Source organism: Triturus cristatus, chromosome 6 (assembly GCF_964204655.1).
Source record: "Triturus cristatus chromosome 6, aTriCri1.1, whole genome shotgun sequence".
NCBI classification, from domain to species: domain Eukaryota; kingdom Metazoa; phylum Chordata; class Amphibia; order Caudata; family Salamandridae; genus Triturus; species Triturus cristatus.
The window spans coordinates 913,259,375-913,278,566 of record NC_140589.1 but is presented as its reverse complement, the minus strand read 5'-3'; the positions used below and the strand labels follow the sequence as shown (position 1 = coordinate 913,278,566).

The 19,192-nt window shown below is 45.5% G+C and overlaps 1 protein-coding gene across 2 annotated transcripts in view; it reads left to right on the top strand.

The window, feature by feature from the left end:
• The window catches only part of ADGB (androglobin), a 1,188,702-nt gene that overhangs the window by 351,986 nt on the left and 817,524 nt on the right, over window positions 1-19,192 (top strand). For both annotated transcript variants that reach the window (XM_085611585.1, XM_085611586.1), the window contains exon 12: window positions 15,267-15,357. In XM_085611585.1, the coding sequence (XP_085467711.1) occupies window positions 15,267-15,357 (91 nt within the window). The remainder of the gene's footprint in view (window positions 1-15,266; window positions 15,358-19,192) is intronic.

The following is a 19,192-nucleotide window of genomic DNA, read 5'->3' as shown; positions in this document are numbered from 1 at the left end:
GGACGACATTTATTAAATTTCCATTCTTTGAGTAGTGGGATAATGTATGACTTACGTGGTATAGTGTAAAATTTACAAAAAAATAGAATATGGATATCTGACTGGGGTGAAGAACCATCACACGGGCATAAAGACAATTTCGGCAACCAAGAGTTCATTACTGGGAAAGACAAGAGTCTAAAAACGATGGACAATCTAAAACGGGTCAGAATAAAACGATCATAGTTCGACATCGACAAAGTCAAGTATGGCTGCACATTGTTAATAGATAGCAGAGGGAAATGCAAGGATACAGACTTTTTCTTCATTTCCTCTTGCCTTCTATTTTCCATAAGATATTCCAGGGATAGCCTAGACAAGAAGTTCCTGGATACACCATCCATTGAAAGGGGGTCTACAAAATATTGTTGGCAACCAATTTTGCCAAAGAATGTTTTGACATAATTTAACCAATCTAAACGACCCACATTTTCCAATTTTAAAACATCCTGAAGGATGGCCCGATTCATATTACATTCGTTAGTTGTCCAGATCCTATGCCACAAGAGAATAGGTTGAATTCTGATTAAGTCAGATATATGAGTTAAGCCAAGTTCAATGTAGCAAATATAGGTCGCGACACTTTGGGGGACTGTCAGAACGTACCTCAAGAACCTATTCTCAGCTTTCTGAATTAAATCAATATTAGTATAACCCCAGAGACCCGAGCCATACATGGCAACCGATGTACATGTAGCATTATAAATAGTTAAAATTTCTTTAATTGGTTTCTTTCCCAGTTTTTTAATAAAATTCTTTAAGGCCGTTATGGTTTTTTGGAACAGGAGAGTTCTAGCCTTTACCGCGTGAGACCACGCCCCGGTTTCGTGGAACAGAACACCGAGATAAGGGAAGGTAGAAGTAAATTCCAAGGGAACATTGTTCAGAAACATTCTTTTTGTGTGCTTACCAGGTTTTTTACCACAATTCATTGAAAAGGTTTTACTACAATTGACCTTTAAATCTAAGCTAGACATAAAAGACTCAAATGATTGTATCAAGTTTTGTAGTGCCACGGGAGTGCGAGCCATTAAAACTGCGTCATCCGCATACAAGAGTGCGGGGACAGACCTCCCCCCAACCCTGGGCATGTCCCCGCACTCGCGCAGAAGGTGACGTTCAAGACCATTAATATACACCAGGAATAAAAAGGGTGCCAGGACGCAGCCCTGGCGCACGCCCCGGCCAACCTGGAATCTCCTGGTGCATTGGCCCCCACTGCCATAGCGAACCGAGGCTGTGGCACCTGAATAAAGATCTTTCAAAAAGCAAACAATGGAATCTTCCACACCTATCTCTTTTAAAATTGCCCATAATTTAACGTGAGATACACAATCAAACGCCGACGATAGGTCGACGAACATGAGGTACAGGCACTCGCCCTTTATCCTCGAATACTTTGATTGTATAATCATTAGGTTTAGGCACTGTTCCACAGTGCCGATACCCTTTTGAAAGCCATATTGTAAGTCACTCATTATTTCGTTCTCCACAGCCCAACTTTGTAGTCTGGCCAGAATAATTCTCCCGAGGATTTTAACAGATGAATCCAATAGGGAGATTGGTCTGTAACAAGCACAGCATTGTCTATCTCCCTTCTTGAAGATAGGTACAATAACCGAGGTGAACCAGGACGGATTTAAGCCCCTAGCCAGTGCTGGGTTGAAAAGTTGCACCAGCATGGGACCCCAGAGCTCAATGTTTCCTTTGTATAAGTCAGCCTGGATCCCATCAGGCCCTGCAGCCTTACCGCCCTTCATAGCGTTCAAACCCAGGTTAACTTCCTCAAGGGTTACTGCCAATTTTTCTACGCCGTCTCCTGTATAATCCCCTGCAACAGGGTCAGTAATATAGGGATTATCTTGCGGGCTGTAAAGACTAGAAAAATGCGCCACCCAATCCTCCTCAGTAATAGCAATCTCGATACGCGCCTTAGTGTTATCGTAAAGGAGAGGAGTATTAACAGCCATCCAGAAAGCGGATGCATTCTTTTGATGTGAGGCTTCGCATAACGCTTCCAGGGACTCCTTTTTTATAACCATTTTCCTGTTATTTAAGGCTTCATTATATTTTTTTTCCTGCAGTTTCTTATTTCAATGGGTGTCACTAATGACACAAGGCTCTACTTTGTCTCTATATTGTCAGTAGATCCGAAAGGCCAGGAACCTGTCCACTAGGAAAACCGGAAACCACATCAGCATTACTGGGGCCAGGAGGACCAAGAGAAGGACCAGAAAGAGGTTGAGCAGAAGAAGGAGAAGGAACATGGACAACATGGCCAGCAGAGATGGTGCAGGAACAAGAGGGCCAGGATAATGAGGAGCCAGGCTATGATGACAAGAATCAGCAGGTCCAGACTCAGGGAGTCCAGGCGGACCCAGAGTAGAAGGGTCAAGAAAGGGGTAAGGACTGGAACCAGGAGAAGGCAGACCATGAAGAGTGCTTGGAGGCCCACATATATGATGTGAACAGGAACCAGAACAGGATGAGCATAACTAGTACTACAGGATCTCAAGCAGTATGACAAGGGCTAGCAGGACTAGGACCAGGAGGAGCACAGCCAGGAAGACCACGATCATGAAGACCAAGGACCAAAAAGACCAGGAGCACCAGGACCAAGAGGACTAGTACCGGGGTGAAAAGGAAGTCACCAGTGGGATTCTAGGCGCTATGTATTTACTCATCGTGACAGAAGGCACAGCTCCTCCAAATGGGTCCTTTACAGTCTCCTCCAACTTCTTCACCCTACTTAAACCACTGGGGGTATAAGTTATTTAAATGGACTGTTGGAAAGGAAATTCCAGCCAGAAAAAGTAGGAAGGAACTAGAGAAAATGCTTTAGTAAACTTTAGAACAGATCCATTTGCACTAGTTATTATGGAAAAGTGAGCAAAAAAAGCCAAACTGCTCCTAGCTTTTTCACTCTTCTTCACATAATATGGAACTCCATCACTTAGTTGTGCAAGATTGTGACTGAGAAAAGTGTGCACGTAAAGTTCTAGTTTCCACACACAGTGAAAAATAATTAGAGGGAACATTGCATGCAACAATTTACCACTGTCAAAGGTGGTAAAATATCCCTAATCCAACTTTTCAACCATTTAATTCACTCAACCCAAAGCTGAGCAGGGACCATGCTTCAAATTAGAACTTTATGGTCTCCCTTTATGTGATAGAGCCCATGCGGCAGAACCCAAAAACATTAAGAACTGCCTCGACACCATCATATTATGAAGGCAGTTGGCTGGAGATGGTAATATGGTGCAGCAGTGTTAGTCCATATTTGTTCTGAGGCATTTTGTTGTGTGTTGAGTTGTTCTGTTGCTGTGCTTTTGTTCTACTTTAGTTCCATCTGATGTTTTTGTGTAGCATTGTGGCTGGGCTGAGCTCTGTTTTGACTGCCTTGTAATATTATAATTGCTTTGCTATGTTGCTTTGTATGTGTCAATGTCTTATGCTCTGTTGTTTACTTTAGTTATATCAACAAATGCTGCTAAACTTTCAAACAAAAGTGGCACATGCCACGAATGGCCATACGACTCGCAATCACGTACAACTGTCTAGGAGCACTGCTCCAACTCTTTAACTCTATAAGACACATTTGCTCAGAATTGTGGCAGAAACCGTGTCTTACATTGGCTTTGGCACTGCTAGCTTTATGCGATACGACATAGGTCTCAGAATTATTCTTATTTGCTGCCAATGCCTGCATTCTATTTACTGTCACTAGGTGGCAGTGCAGGAGGCGCTTACCACGACCCTCTCTAATTTATCTTTCATACCTAAGTCAGGGAGCTGCATATTCCGGTGCATACTTCAGACCTGACCTTTCAAATAATCAAAGCTTTGGAAATAGGGCAGTCTGCAACGCTTTAGAATACCCAAGTGCCCCAAAAATATTTGGGGAAGCAAACGAGACCCGCCTCATATAATTTAGAACATTTCCCATTCAAGAGAAACAAAGGACAGTTTATTAATACATTTTTCATGATGAGATATCATAAAAGAAATACTGTGCAACATGAAAAGCTAAATCGTCTCTAAAGGCAATTACTTGGGCTCCGCGCAAGGATATTAATTTCCTCCAGTAAACATGTACTGCATTTCAGTGGAGACTACAATTTATCTGTGCCAAGAATTCTTACACATTGACTGGGTTGTCGCATATTTATACTTTGTTCCATTCAATCTGCAGAGGACAAGCCATTGATCACAATAAGAAAATAACGGGGCCGAATTTGGCCTTCTAGGTAATAAAGTAATTCATCATTTGCCATTCGTACATGTGGGATCTTTGTTAGTTTTGACCTACAGTTTCATTCACAGCCTTTATTACTTATAGCATGACACTTTATTACTGATAGCATGACATATCCTCTGGGGTTTTAACAAGATCAAGCATGTTTTTGAAAATCGGATTAGAAATGTATAACCAACAGATGAATCTCTGTTAGTGCTGTAGGGATATTTTCATCACCCCACTTTTTCATTAGGTGTAGGAATGCAAGACATTTTTTTAAGATGGTGAACCCTACTTGTCATTTTAATTACATTGTTATATACATTAATATTACGTCTGCTTAGACCATTGAGATGCTGGACTACAGCCACAAAGTGAGACTGACAAGGTTCCATATTTGGTCGCATATTTATAAGGACTGAGGTAAAAGGCCATTTTGTTAAGCAAATCTGCAATTTTGCAAAATTTCAAAGTGTTACTAGTTTGAAAAGTATTTTTTGACTCGCAAAATGGGTTTATCGACCCATTGCAATTCTCTGTTATTAAGGGGTGTGGCAAGGATCCCCCCTCCTATTTGCGATTCGGAATGGTATGTACCAATGTTTGAGACTGCTGTTAAAAACCATTGAAAAGATACCGGCTCCTGGAAATCACGTGTAACAGATTTGCAAAGGAGACGCTGTCCCTGTTGGACAGCTTTCCCTTTGGGAATCGTGTTGGACCACAGCCTGCTCCCCATGTGTTCCCAAATATGATTTTCTTTTTAAAGCAGAAACGGTTCATTTAAAGTATAATGGGGTGATTTGAAAAAAAACTGTTTGCTGTTTGAAAATGCACACACAGGGATGGTGGTCTGCTGTTCCCTGCAGTTTATTGGCATTGAGTTAGTAGACAATCACAGGGAGTCACAAATAGCTGCCTGTCTAAATATTAAGCATTGGGCAGCTTGTTCTGCGAATGCAAATTTTGCGATACGACCTCTTAGTACATAAGTTGCATTGCGACACTGAAGACTTGTTGCAAAATGTCTTGCAACTTGCAAGGGCCACAAATTGGCTCAATTTGTAGATAGGAGTGGTTGGAAGCAGAGAAGTTTTAGAATATTTTAGGTAAATAGTACTTACTACTCTTGACTTTGGATCTTATCACAGAGTATATTTAGGAATGGTACGTAAAAACGTAACTCATCTACTCACAGCATGAATTCTTGGTGTATGGCCTAGCTTTCCAAGATATTAGCGGAAAAAAATCTGGTGTACAGGATGCCTGTCAAAAGCTGATCAAAGATAATGATTGAATTATTTAAATCCCAAGAGATTATGTTGCAGAACCCTGTCATCGTAGGGTTTATGCACAATTGCAATCTAAGAATGCTTCATTGGTTAATAAAAAATAAATATATTTTTTGTGTCTATCATTGAGAGCTGAGAGTTGCTTTTCTGACCACAACGTTTGCAGGGGAGCATTGTGCACTTCTCACTGTACATAGCATTTCATCACTATCCCCACTCTGATCCCTGGGATTCGCTCTACCATCATATAGACTCCCTCTCCATTTGCTATAACAAATTTCTAATTTTTTAGGTTGGTCGTTTTTAGGCCAAAAACTAAATATAAATTGCTTTTGTGTGGCATTCTCCTTTTGTCTCATCGTATATCCTTGAAGCAAGACAGTGGATTCTGTTGAGCAAAATAAACCCGCCCAATGATAGGTTAGGGACCATTCATTCATTTCATTTTGGTCCTGAAGAAACGCCACAGATCCCACCTGGACCTATTCAGACATGAAGCATGTTAACCGTTTAATAATTTCAAATGCTGAAGTCGGCACAGCTCATTATACCCCAGTGACAGTTTTTCGCTTTCTTGTTTTTAACCCTGCCAATGGGATCCTATTTTAAAAAGTTTGACTACGCTCCCTAGGTAGTTTTAAGTCACCAATTTTTCACTATGCAACCTACCCTAAGTTTGTAGACCCTCACTCACTCATACGGCTTAAAGAGAAGATCCCTGCCAAAGAGCCCTCTTGCGGGGCCCTTTGGGGCATTGTTGCGCCGGCCCTAGGAGGAGCTAATCCCTATGATGAAGCATGACACCCATTCGGGTGTGTGAGGGCTCAATCTTCCAATAAGGAAGACCGACCCTCAATTGATTGATTTTCCACCTATACTGTTCTCTATTCATCTCTCTTTCAATAGGAAAAGTGACCCCTCTTTTTGTATTTATACATTGCTTAATGGGAGCATGGGTTCTGGACCTTTAACCTGGTCCTACTCCCCCTTTTTTTGATTGACACATGGATGTGTGTCATGTGGTCTTTTCACTTTTGTCTGCACCAAAACATTCACCCTGCAGAGGCAGTTTACATGAGCTTGGTGAGTGGTCCCCTAGGGTGGCACAATTGATGCTGCAGCCCTTGGGGACCCTCTCTAGTACCTCAGGTCCTAGACACAAGCGGTACCATATAAAGGGACTTTCAGAGGGACTAAAGGTATTGCCAACTGGGCAAAACAGTTGCACAGTTTTGGGAGAGAGATCAGGCTCTGGGGGCCTGCTTAGCATGAACCCAGTGCACTTCCAGTCAGAATCACATCAATTTCCAGGCAAAAAGTGTGGGTGACCATGTCAAAAAGGGCACTTTCCTACAGGCTCTTAGCAACCAACCTAATTCTTGGGGACTCATTCCAGCACCTTGGGATGCGCCCGGAGGTGCCCTTTCTAATTGGACCTTAAATGGCAGGACCGTGACACTGCGCTCATAGCGCTCCCTGCATTCCTGCAGCAAGAAATGCGCCTGGCCAAAGTCCGGGCGAAGAGCAGGCTCAGCCACTCCCATCAAAGCCCGAAAGAGGCTGGGCTGGGCTAGTCCTTTAACATCTTGCTTAGTAAGGCACAGAGAGCTCTTTTTGTTGTTGTTGCCCCTCTTATTGCTCCAATTGACTCTTATTGTGTAAATACAAATGAGAACGAGGAAGGCTGCTGATGTAGCTAATGTACCCCCCCCCCTCCCTCAAAGAAAGGCTGCACAATAGCAGGAGGGAACTTTATCATGGCCAGAATAGATGGCCTGCTGGAAGTAGTAGGGGGGATATTAAACCCACCTGTCTATCTGAATGAAAATGCCTCCCCAAAATTGCATCCTTTCCTTGTAAAAAAGAAGAGGCACAGGCAAAAGAAGAGGGTTCCGAACATGTTCATTAAGAAGATTACTCCCGCTTTACTCTCCCTTGCTACTCCCTCTGGAACTCCACAGAACTCAAATACTGTTGTTCAGAACATTGGGGATAGTGCTTCGGGTTTGGCCAATATTGATGTATTATGTGGAAATAGGTTTGCCACCTTCAGCTCTCAGGGTGATAGCGAGCCTGAAGTTGAAGAAAGGATATTTAGAATATCTGTTGCACAGCCCATAATGCCTCTAGATATAGATAGACTTACTAAGGTGATTGAGGGGTTAAAGGATGAGGTTTGGGACCGGAGATTGGTTGTGAAAACCCTAGAAGAGAAAAAGAATGAGGCCTTGGTACCAAAGAGTGTTTTAAGATTGTCCAGCAAGCTGAGGCCCAGGGGGAGAATAAGACCCCATTGCCAGATATGCCCTTTCTAGTGCAGATGGCTATGCCTCCAAGACAACTTGCTACCTCCCCAGCCCAGCGCACTATAGTTCGGCCATTTCCCCCCACAACGGTGTTGGAAAAACAGACAACCCATCACTCACGCAGCTCTCTTAGTTGGAAGGAAGGGGGGGATCCTGGATGGGCGGTCATGGCCCAGTTAGGGTGTTCCCCAGGAAGTCAGCTATATCTAGTGGGGTACTTAATAAGAATTATGTTGAAGATGCCACTCAAGGGAAGGGCAGGAATCCAAAGCATCGCAGCCTAGCAGACCACTTCAGAAACAGGGCCAGATTATCCTGTAACAAGTTCTCAAAGTTACCCTGGGCAGTAGGGAAGATCAGTTTTCCCTTACCTATAAAGTTATTCACTGGCTCCGGAATGTGAAGAAGTACTGTTCAATTGCTAGTCATACCACGTCCTCTAAAATTCCTGTGTAAATACACTTTGTCAAATGCATTGCTGCAACATCCTTTGCAAGTATACCTGATTTGTATTATGCCCATAGTGGGCCTGCTAACCCCCCTGACAGCTGAAATTGTTTAATTATTCATGTTGAAAAAACCAAGTGCAAAACCCAATATATGCTCCATTACTAATCCTGACTGGGATTCAGTAGGTCATAGTTGTGCTAAGATTACATGTGTAAGGATAATTTTTTCTTTGTTTCATTTTTCTATTTTTATGGTTTTAATATTGTACTTGCTCAAATAAAAGGAAAGTGATATTAGGTAGAGAGTATGCAAAATCGTCTATTAGTCCTAATCAGCTTGAAATGCTTATATCCTGAAGGTCAGAAATGTCTACCTTAAATTGCTAACACTGACTATTTGATATGTCAGGTTAATGTCTCTAGTCCAGTCACGTGTATAGGTCTTCCGTTGTATTTAATCCCTGTGGGATTTTACTGGCGAGTTCCAAGATATACTTGGTCTCGAGCTTGCGTAGTAATGCCTCTCTATCTCCGCCTCTTCGTAAAGGTGGAATGGTATCTATGGTGAAGTATTTAATTTGGGATGCATCGTTCCCGTGCATCTCACTGAAATGCCGACCCACTGGATAATTTCTATCCATGTTTGTTATGGCTCGCAAATGTTGGAGGATCCACTTGTGGACTTGCAGTTTTGTGCTTCCCACATACTGCAGTCCACAAGGGCACTCCAAAACATAGATGGCATATTCCGATTTGCAGGTGATTAACTTGCTGATTTTTGTGGGTTTAATGTCCAAGGCCGTTTGGAATGTGGTTTTACTGATCCCATGTTTACATGCCTTGCATGTTGAACATCTTATGAAACCCTTCCTTTCTGAAAGCCACCCTCGATTCTTTGTCAGTTCAGGGCTGCTGCTAACAAGAAAATCACTGGTAGAGGGGGCCTTTCTATATGTAATCGTTAGTCGTGTAGGTAAAATAGGGCCCAATATGGGATCACTATTTAACAGATGCCAATTGTTGGTAATGATCTTACTCAGACTATCTTTTTGTTTGTTAAACGTAAAGATTAGTCTGGGGCCACTCAATTTTCAATTTTCAATTTCAAATAATCTTTATTCGGATATTAAAAATAACCATAAAAGATACATGTTATAATCAGTCCCTCTTCCATTAAAAATTCAAACCAATATACACATTTCACATTAAAACAATGATAATAAAAAACCCAGCAATATGAACGTTAAAACCGGGGCAATTCTGTACAGTGTTCAACTCATTTGACCATGTAGGGTTTCCCCCATGGCATGGAAGGAGAGATCATGAAATACACAAATCTCACTGGAAAATTTGCTGGACCAATCTAAATAAGAATCTTTGAATACTTCCACCCTTTACTTAGATCAACATAGTTAATCCTCTCCTCTGGTCTTTCTTAGTTTAACTGCCAATCGTAAAAATTGTACTGTGCTGAATAGGGTGAAAGGGTCAGAGGCAAGTTTAAGAAATAAAAGGGCCACTTTGGCCTGTCTTATATTGGAACGTCTTAGGATTGTTTTTAAGAACAGAGACATTGGGTGAGCGTAGAAAGGGCAAATTAGGACGAAGTGGAGGGTATCTTGCGGAGATCTAAGATCGCAGCCGCAACCCCCTTTTAATCTTGCATCATGTGCAAAACCCGCTGGAACTGGCAGGATATGATGCAGAAGATTTAATCTGAATCTGGTCATTAAAAATCTGTCCTGTCTGTTGTGCATATTGGCAAGATAGAATTCCATACCCGGGCTTGCTTTTGTAAGCTGATATGACCTTACTGTGATTTTCCGCCCTTCTCTGTCCTCTCTAACCCTAGCTGAATACCGCATGAAATCTGCCTTTATGACGCCCTTGTCTCTGCTAACTAGTGTGCGAGGTTCATTAAAAAAGTTTTCATGGCCCAGACTAGTCAAGACGTCCCTTACGTATTTGAGCCAGGGTATTTGGGACCCCTTATCCCCTCTCATGCAATCCTCTAGAATTAGTCTGCTTAGACTTGCCTCTGGATTTGTCCAGATTTTTATCCAGTAAGTAATGGGTTTTTGGCAAGCCTTCTCGCTGAGATAGGTAATACCCAGCTCCTCGTGAACAATGAAGGAGGGTGTACATTTTGGCACTTGCAGAAGCCTTTTTAAGAACTTATTTTCTTCCAGTTGGATTTTTTCCACGTCTGTGAAACCCCACACCTCACTCCCATACAGGGTCTTTGCACAACATACCGAACAATATAGTTGTGCTATTTCATTGGGTGACCAGCGGCCCAGTCTGGTCGCATAGTTCATAATCGACCCCACCGCGCTAGGGTGTTGGCTACATTTATGCCTTACTAGTGGCTTAAAATTGAGATCTTTATCAAATACAATCCGCAGATAGTTAAAAAAATTTACTTTTTCGAGTTTATGAGCTCCTATTGTGAAACTGCAGTTCTTAGATGGCGTTTTGCCCACTTCCATAATATATGATTTTGAGAGGTTGGGCACTAAATCTAAGTCCGCCATAAACCTAACAAATCTACTAATAAGGACCTGTAAACTCCTTCCCGTGCGTGCCAAGAGGACCGCATCGTCTGCATATAGGAGGACTGGTATACTTCTCCTCCCAATGCAGGGGCAGTCTGCCTCCAATGCTCCGAGCGCCTTGTCTAGCCCATTTGTATAAAGCGTGAACAGAAGGGGCGCAAGGATACAACCTTGCCGCACCCCACCCCGGCACCGAAAGTCTTCCGTGAGGTCCCCATCATCAGTGAATCTTACCCGTGCCGTTGTGTTGTAATGAAGCATTTGTAAAACTTGTATCAGTCCTGGATCCACGCCTATGGCTCCCAAGGTTTCCCACAGCGTTCTTCTGTTGACGCAGTCGAATGCTGCTGAAAGGTCCATAAATGCCAAATACTCGGTACCTTCGCTAGCCTGAGTGTATTTGGCCACCAAGTGATAAAGATTAAGGCATTGATCTGTCGTGGAGCGCCCATTTCGGAACCCATACTGGACGTCTGTGATAATGTTTTTTTCATCAGCCCAGTCCATTAAGCGATTTAAAATTACTCTCCCCAAAACTTTCGCCGTAACATCTATAAGGGATATTGGGCGGTAGCATTGCGGGTCATTTCTGTTTCCCTTTTTAAAAATTGGCACGATAACGGCAGTTGGCATGCCTACCTCGATAGCTGTGTTAAATACCCTGGTCAATATGGGAGCCCAGAGGTCTGCTTGACTTTAGAATAGATCTGGGGGAATCCCATCAGGCCCTGGCGCATTTCTCTGGGGCCACTCTTGTCTGTTACTGATTCCTTCTCTAAAGTATGTTTCTTGGTTTTACGAGAGGGTCTGAATATAAGTTCCTCTCTAGACAGATTTTTTGTTTTGTTGATGGCACTGTCTATTGTCTTTTCTGAATAGCCTCTCTCTAAAAAACGTTCTTTACTGGCTAATTGTGCCTCAATTAGATCCTTATTTGTACTGCAAATGCACTTAATCCTGATATATATAAATATTGTGTTGTCCAAAGATGCTCTAAGCATTGAAAGGTCACTCGACCGTGACCCCACCATCTGGCATTTGTCACCTTGCTGCTGCTTGTCTCAAGATGCCATGCATTTTCCTCATGGCCGACACGTTTCGAGGCAACGCCTCTTCTTCATAGGCAGAAACATGCATTGAGAATCATCTAATTTCCGGTATCCTTTTATTAGGAAATTGCTTTGATTGTCTTTTGCTTCGTGCATATGATTAGTGCATTATGGATGTTATAGTCTCGTGAGATGAGTTACAGTTCATTCCTGCAGTCCACGGGGTTTATTTAACTTTCAATGCCCTGGGTGCAATTTCTACACAATATATTATGGCCTTGTAGCTGAGTTAAATACACCAATCAGGGATTAACCAATTTCTAGATGGTACGGGGGTCAGAACACATCCACCGGTCCCTACAGAGCAGTGCCCCAGTGCGCAGACTCTAAAACCCATCAATAAAATTCCACAGCAAAAATGGGGGTTACCAAGCAAGAGAGGGTATTTTCTCAAAGGGATGTTTTATGTCTGATGGGGTTTATGTGTAGCTTTTAGTTACCTCTCATCAGGGAATGTTTTGCAGAAGCACGCAGTTCTGAATAATTAAGAAGCCAATCTTGAAGGCGTCTGTTCTACTTCACCACAACAAGCCGAGAGACATATCAAGTTAGAGACTAGTGCTCCCAATGAGATTTATTTATTGGCTGCATTTGCTATGTTGAATGTGCATTTCTCCCTCATAAAATTGGCAGTTTTACCACACTCTCTCACCACTTTTATTCAAGAGAAAACACACTTCCCGATCTGTTACCATTTTTGAAAGGTGAATATGTGTGCTAGTTTCCATGTAGTCCTAATCATTTACCCAACTAGATGGTAACCTTTCAGTACCACCACTGCCGATGTTTCCATATTCAATTTAGATAAAGGTAATTCTACGCGAAATCTTCACTCTCTGGGTTCGTAAAATGTACAGCCAAATGAATATTAATTAGGCAGGTTGATATTTGTGACCCCAGGGTATTGGCTTCATGTGATCCTTTGGAACACTGCCTGCTCTCCCTTAGGTCACTCGACAACATTCATAAAGGGGAAGTGTCTCAAGGTTAAACCTTCCCCTTTGCAAAAAGGTTACCACCTCCTTGGAGTTGTTGGTAAGTGATCAATGGTTTACGACCAAGTTTCAGAGCCTAGCTTTGTGCCCTGAGAAGTAAAGTCCACCATTGTATTGTTCCTTTAACGTAGGATCGTCGGACTTGGGGATCTGGGTATCCCTTCTCCCCGACCTCGCATGGTCACTAAACGTCACCCCACTGGTTAAGCGGGTCCGCGCTGATTTCCTTAAATGGCGTATCTGCCCCTAAACACTCTGGGCAGGATAGCCCTATTTAAAATGATGATTTTACCTCGCTTTCTTTACATGCTTCAGAATACACATCTCTCCTTTGCTGGGTCTTGGTTCTGTGAAATGGATGGTCAGGCCACTAAGTTTTTATGGGGGAGGGCGGAGGCCCAGGCTGGCCCTGGCCCAATGCCGAATCCCACCTTTTGACGGAGGCCTTGGGATGACGAGCCTCTATCTCTATTATTTAGCGACTCAGCTCCTTACGGTACACGATTGGTTTAACGGCAGCTGGTCCGACCCGGCATACCGCCTGGAATTGCACATCCTGGGCTTCTCCTCTATCCAGGGGATGCTTTATGGCGCCATTGTTCCCCAGGCTTTCCCTGAGGTCACACGCGGAGTGGTTCTGGCCTGGCGGGCCTCACTACGTCATACCCGCTGGTCGGGCAAGCTGACCCAATACACCCCCCTGTGGTACGGCACCAGGCTCCGAGAGGTTGCTTCCTTGTCAGGGTTCGGGCCCTGGGACCTCATCAGGATCTCCCTGCTGGGCGATGTCTGGAGCGGTACCCATCTACGCTCCTTTCAGGATTTGCAGGCCAGACACTCCCTCCACTCCTCTCAATTTGTCCGATATTTGCAGCTGCGCCATACCCTCCGCTCCTATATCCCAGATGGCACTTCCTTGCCTGAGTATAGTCCACCTGAAGCTCAGGTCATGACCGGTTATTTGGGAAAAGGAGGGATCTCCCACATTTATCGTTCACTTACCAATAATACCCCCAACTCCCTCTCTCAACTCTGGGACAAATGGGAGGGCTGGCTTGGGGCTCTGGAGGACGCTGACCGGAGAGATGCCCTGATGGACCCTAGAACAATTGCGGTCTCAGCGAGGCTTCGTCTGGTCCAAATATACTTCCTACACGCTGCCTATCTTACACCGCTGCGCCTCCACCGCGCGGGGCTTCGACCTGATGCCCTCTGTCCCCTCTGCCCCCACTCTCATGCAGACTTCTATCACATGGTATGGCTTTGCTCTGCGATACAGGGGTACTGGGAGTCCTTAACAGGAGAACTCACGGAGGTCTTAGGCTGGGAGGTTCCTCTTGATCCTACACGTGTTCTCCTGGACATCACCGAGGGGCTGGATGGCAACAGGGCTGAGAAACTCTTCCTTAATACAGCACTGGTGGTAGCTAAGAGGGACATTGCTGCTCACTGGTTGAATACCACCGTGCCCACATTGGCGCGCTGGCGCAGGGGGGTGGACTGGTGTGCCGCGCAGGAACGGCCTCTTTATGTGGAATGGGGATGTCCTAAGAAATTTCGCCGAATGTGAGGCAAATGGGTTGGAGTGCTAGAAGACTAATGTGGATTAATTTGATCTCCAGATTGAAAGTTGATATGTCGATACTGGACTTATGTATGTCTATCCTTTTATGCCAATGTGAAGTGTTTTTGCCTTGGTCTTGCCTTTTAAGATGTAGTCCTGAATGGTGCTGTTTTCCTTGTTACATTCAAAACTCAAAATAAATTGATTATCAAAAAAAAAGGTAGGATGGTCGGAGAGATGTCATTCTAGAATTTGGGATCAATTAGGAATTGCTAAAATCTTGGAGATGGTGGCCTGCTGCGGTCAGCAGACCACCATGTCCATGACTGCTTTTAAATACGGCAATATTTTTTTTTAAACCCTTAAAGGAAAACAGGTTGCATTTAAAAAAGAAAAATGAAAAGTTTTCTTTTCATTTGTTAGGAGCAGGCAATGGTCAGTGGGACATTTGATAAGGCATAGTAAACGTCAAATACAAATAATAGAGCATGTCCCCTTTGACTTGGGAGTTAAATGATTTTCATGAGTTTTTGCTGGCAAAAGTAGAAGGTAAGTAAAATTAAATGTTTTGGGACCGAAGAGGAGAGGCGAGAAATCCACTAAAGAAAGCTTCTTTACCTTTAATTTTGCTTTATCTTCACACACTCTTAAATTGTGCTTGCTGTTCACTGGATGGTACCAATGCTATTCATTTTTCTTGATTTTACGTCTGAACAGCATGGAAACAGGAGAAAGAAGATCAGTTTCTTGAGATTTCCACCCCCTTCATGCATTTTAAAATGGAATATATCTCTTTACCTTGTGAACTGTAAGTACCATTTATTATTATGTTATTATTAAAATGAGAGCAGTGTGTGCATTTTTACTTTTTATCTGGAACTCATCCAGAATATGGATGACAATGTTTTTCTCGTTTTATCACTAGGGGACAATGTTTTAATATTATGTTAAATATCGTTCATCAAGGGAATTTGTTTCTTTAATGGGATTATGACTTGCTATCAAAAAGCCCGGTGTCACGTGTGACGCTTTCAGTCAGTCGTGAATACATAATTCTACTACAAGTTCGTTGCATTCTAGGACTTGTAGGTTTTGCTCATTGTGAATACGGCCTTAAGAATCCCAACATGCAAATTGTTGTCTAAAAAGATAAAGACTTTGCTAAGTGTTTCTCTCTTAGGGTCTTATTCACAAATGTTATTTACATGTGTAAATTTACTTGTGTAAATCTACTATTGCATCTCGGTCTAAATCTACACTTTTTTGTTGTTCACCATCTCTGAGTGTAGATTTACACTAATTGTAGACTTGCATATCTCCACCACAAATCCTCCTACAACCGGATTTTTGAGTGTAAACTTGCTACTAGTAATCTTCACAAATAAGTGAAGAACCCAGCCAGCTTGGTGGCGATCTTCTTATGGAGAACTATAGGGAAAATTATTAAAGTTAATATTCTTTTGAAAAATATGAAACATATACATAATAAAACTTTATAAATGTAAACTAATTTAAAATATTAGTTATAAAGTGTGAACTGCTGAAAGGATCGAGGTCCACAACAGAGGTTATATAGGGTTCTTTTACTTCTTTATATACACGGTGTCTCAAGTGTGCCAGGGTTCGAGAAGGATAATGCTTCTTATCCTTCCTCGGTACTCCTTTTCTCAGTGCCCGGACTTCGTGGTGCTCCGTTTTCTCCCTCATGGATTCAACTTTTCCTTGGAAGAAGAGAAGCACAATTTTGGTAAGAGGGTCTATCTTAAAACCTCCATCAGGGACAGGGAGTGAAGATTCACCCGGTGCTACAGTAGGGCTATGGACATGCGGTTTGTGAGGGGAGAGCGGTCGGATAGACAGGGGTTATGAAACAGCTCGCCCGCTATTGCCAACTTTCTCCCTCCTCCCAGCCCACCCTGTGAGCCTCGCACGTACCTGTGTGAGCCACGCTCCTCCGGGGGGCGTTGCGGGGCGAAGCGTGGGTTCGTTGGCCTCCTGGTTCTCCCGACGTCCCTGGACACTCTTCTCTCATGCATAACCCCAGCAGCAGAGTGCTCTCGCCTGATGTCTCCTCCTCCTCTGAAATCCCAGGATCGGCGTCTTCCAAGCAATGGCGTCTTCCGGAGTCCGTTCTCTGCTCTCTCGAAGATGGGCTTTCCTTTTCAGCGATTGTCGTAGGAGTCAATGACATATGGTCTGGGGGCGGGATCCTCTGGCGGGAGTTCCCAATTAAAGGAACCTTGTCTGGAACAGGAAGGCTGTAACCTCTGTCGGGGGCTCCCATACACAGTCCAGTCTGGGGAATCCTCTGACTGTGGAAAAAGGAGAGGATCCCCACTGTAAGGAATACTCCACCATTCCTCAGAGTCATCTGTTCCTATGCTTGGGATGGGGGAAACATGACATAAACCTAGAAATAATACAATAAAATATTACAGCAAATTAACTCGTTAATTTAAATGTTTATTCAATTACTAATTAAACTATATTTAGTCTATAAACCATATATCTGAAAGAAACACGTTAGTTAGATTCCTCACCTTAGAATATCCCCAGGCGTCAGACTGGATCCGGAAGATTTTTCGTCAGCAATACCCCTTGCGCGTCGCTAGGCGTCGTCTGCGGCTCCGCGTCCGTCGTCGGCGTCGTGCGCCGGAATGACGTCGTCGGAGTACTTAGACGCCGCCCTCGCGCGCTGACGTCAGTTCTTCTTTTTTCCGCGCCAGTAAGCGCAGATCCGGGAGAGCTACCCCTTTAGTCAATTTTTGACTAGTTTTTTGATCCTTTTTAATCCTGTCAATCGACTCCGGTGCCGGTAGGATGCCTGGTTTTAAAGCCTGTGCTGACTGTGACCGCCTGATGTCGGTTACGGACCATCACCGCCGGTGCCTGTACTGCTTGGGCCTCGACCACGACACGGAGTCGTGTTCCGACTGCAAGGCCCTGACCTCGAAGGCTAGACGGGAGCGGTCCCGTAAGCTTCTCGAGATCCGCCACTCTGCTCCGCGCGTCGCTCGATCCCGGTCCAGGAGGAGGTCCAAGGATCGGTCGCGGAGCCGCAGCCGACGTCACCATCGGTCGTCGGGATCCAAGTCTTCGGGTAAGTCGAAGCATTCCAAGAAGTCCAAGAGGCGACATCGCTCTTCGGACTCCCCTCGCCGGTCGCGCGACTCGGCCGAGGGTCAGGGTGGTTCCACCCCCGCGGCTCTGGCGGAGCCGCAGGCGCCGCGCACATCCCCATACCCTCCGGTCCCTGGGACTGACGCGACGCCGGCGGAAGTCAGTGCCTTCCTCTCGGCCATGAGGAACCTGGCTCCGCCGTCGGCGCCCGCTGGTGCGCCTTCGGGCCCCGCGGACCCGACTGGGCTGCCTTGCCTGCCGGTGGCTCCGGCCCCGGCGCCATTGACGGCTCCGGCCTCGACGCCGCAAGCGCCCGAGGGACCCGTTCTCGAGTCCCCGTTGACGCCGGTCGACCTCGTCACGCCTCCTCCGCCGGCGTCGACACCGGTACCACCCCCGACGCCGACATCGACTCCGCTCGACGTCGTGCCCCAGTTCAGTCCCGCTCCGGGCCCGGCGCCGGTCCGGCGTCGATGGACGCCGAGATCGACGCCGCTAGAGACACATTTTGTCTACCGCCCGGCTCCGTTACTTTCTCCTCTACACCAGGAGTCGGATGATGGGGACTACTGGGAGGGATCCGAGGATCCTATGGCCGCTCAGGCCCAACTGTCCCAGGACTGGGCAGATGAACTGGGGGAGGCCAGTGGTCTGGATACCTCGCCAGACACTGGATTCATCTCTCCTCCGACTGTGGCGTCGGAGGAGGGTGCTGCTTTCTCCGTGGTGCTGCGCAAGGCGGCCGCAGCCCTTGGGCTCGAGCTCCCTGCCGTGGCTGTGAGGACGAACGTCCTCACTGAGGTGCTTCAGACTGCAGCAAGCTCCACTGAGCCTCTGCTGCCGTTCAATGAGGCCCTCACTGACGTTCTACAGGGCACCTGGTCCAAGCCCTCCACAGTTCCTCCTGTGGACAGGAACGTCGCCAGGCGCCACCGCCCTGCTCCGGGCGACCCCAGTTTTCTGTCCCAACACCCTACCCCTGAGAGCCTGGTTATCCAGGCCTCCACCTCCCAATCCTCTTTCCCGACCGCCCCGCCGGACCGGGATTCCAAGAGACTAGAGCAGTTTGGCAAGAAGCTGTTCTCTTCCCTTAGTTTGGGCCTGCGGTCTTTGAACACCGCTTGTCTCTTGGACCGTTATTCCCACTCTCTGTGGGATGCGGTGGAGGACGCGCTGCCCCTGTGTCCGGAGGAGGTCCGGACACGACTTACCCAGGCTCTGGCCGATGGGAGGGATGCCGCGTGACATGCTATAAGATGTGGGCTTGACACCACGGACTCGCTGGGTAGGGCCATTTCTACCTCAGTGGCGCTTCGACGTCACGCCTGGCTGCGGTCCACGTCATTTTCGGGTGATGTCCAGAGCTCTCTCATGGACATGCCCTTTGATGGCACTCGCCTTTTTGGCGAGAAAGCGGACAGTGCGCTGAATCGCTTTAAGGACTCCCGGGCTACGGCCAAGTCCTTGGGCCTCTCGGCCCCGCGGTCGCAAACTTCTGCCTTTCGCCCCTTTCGTGGCCAAGG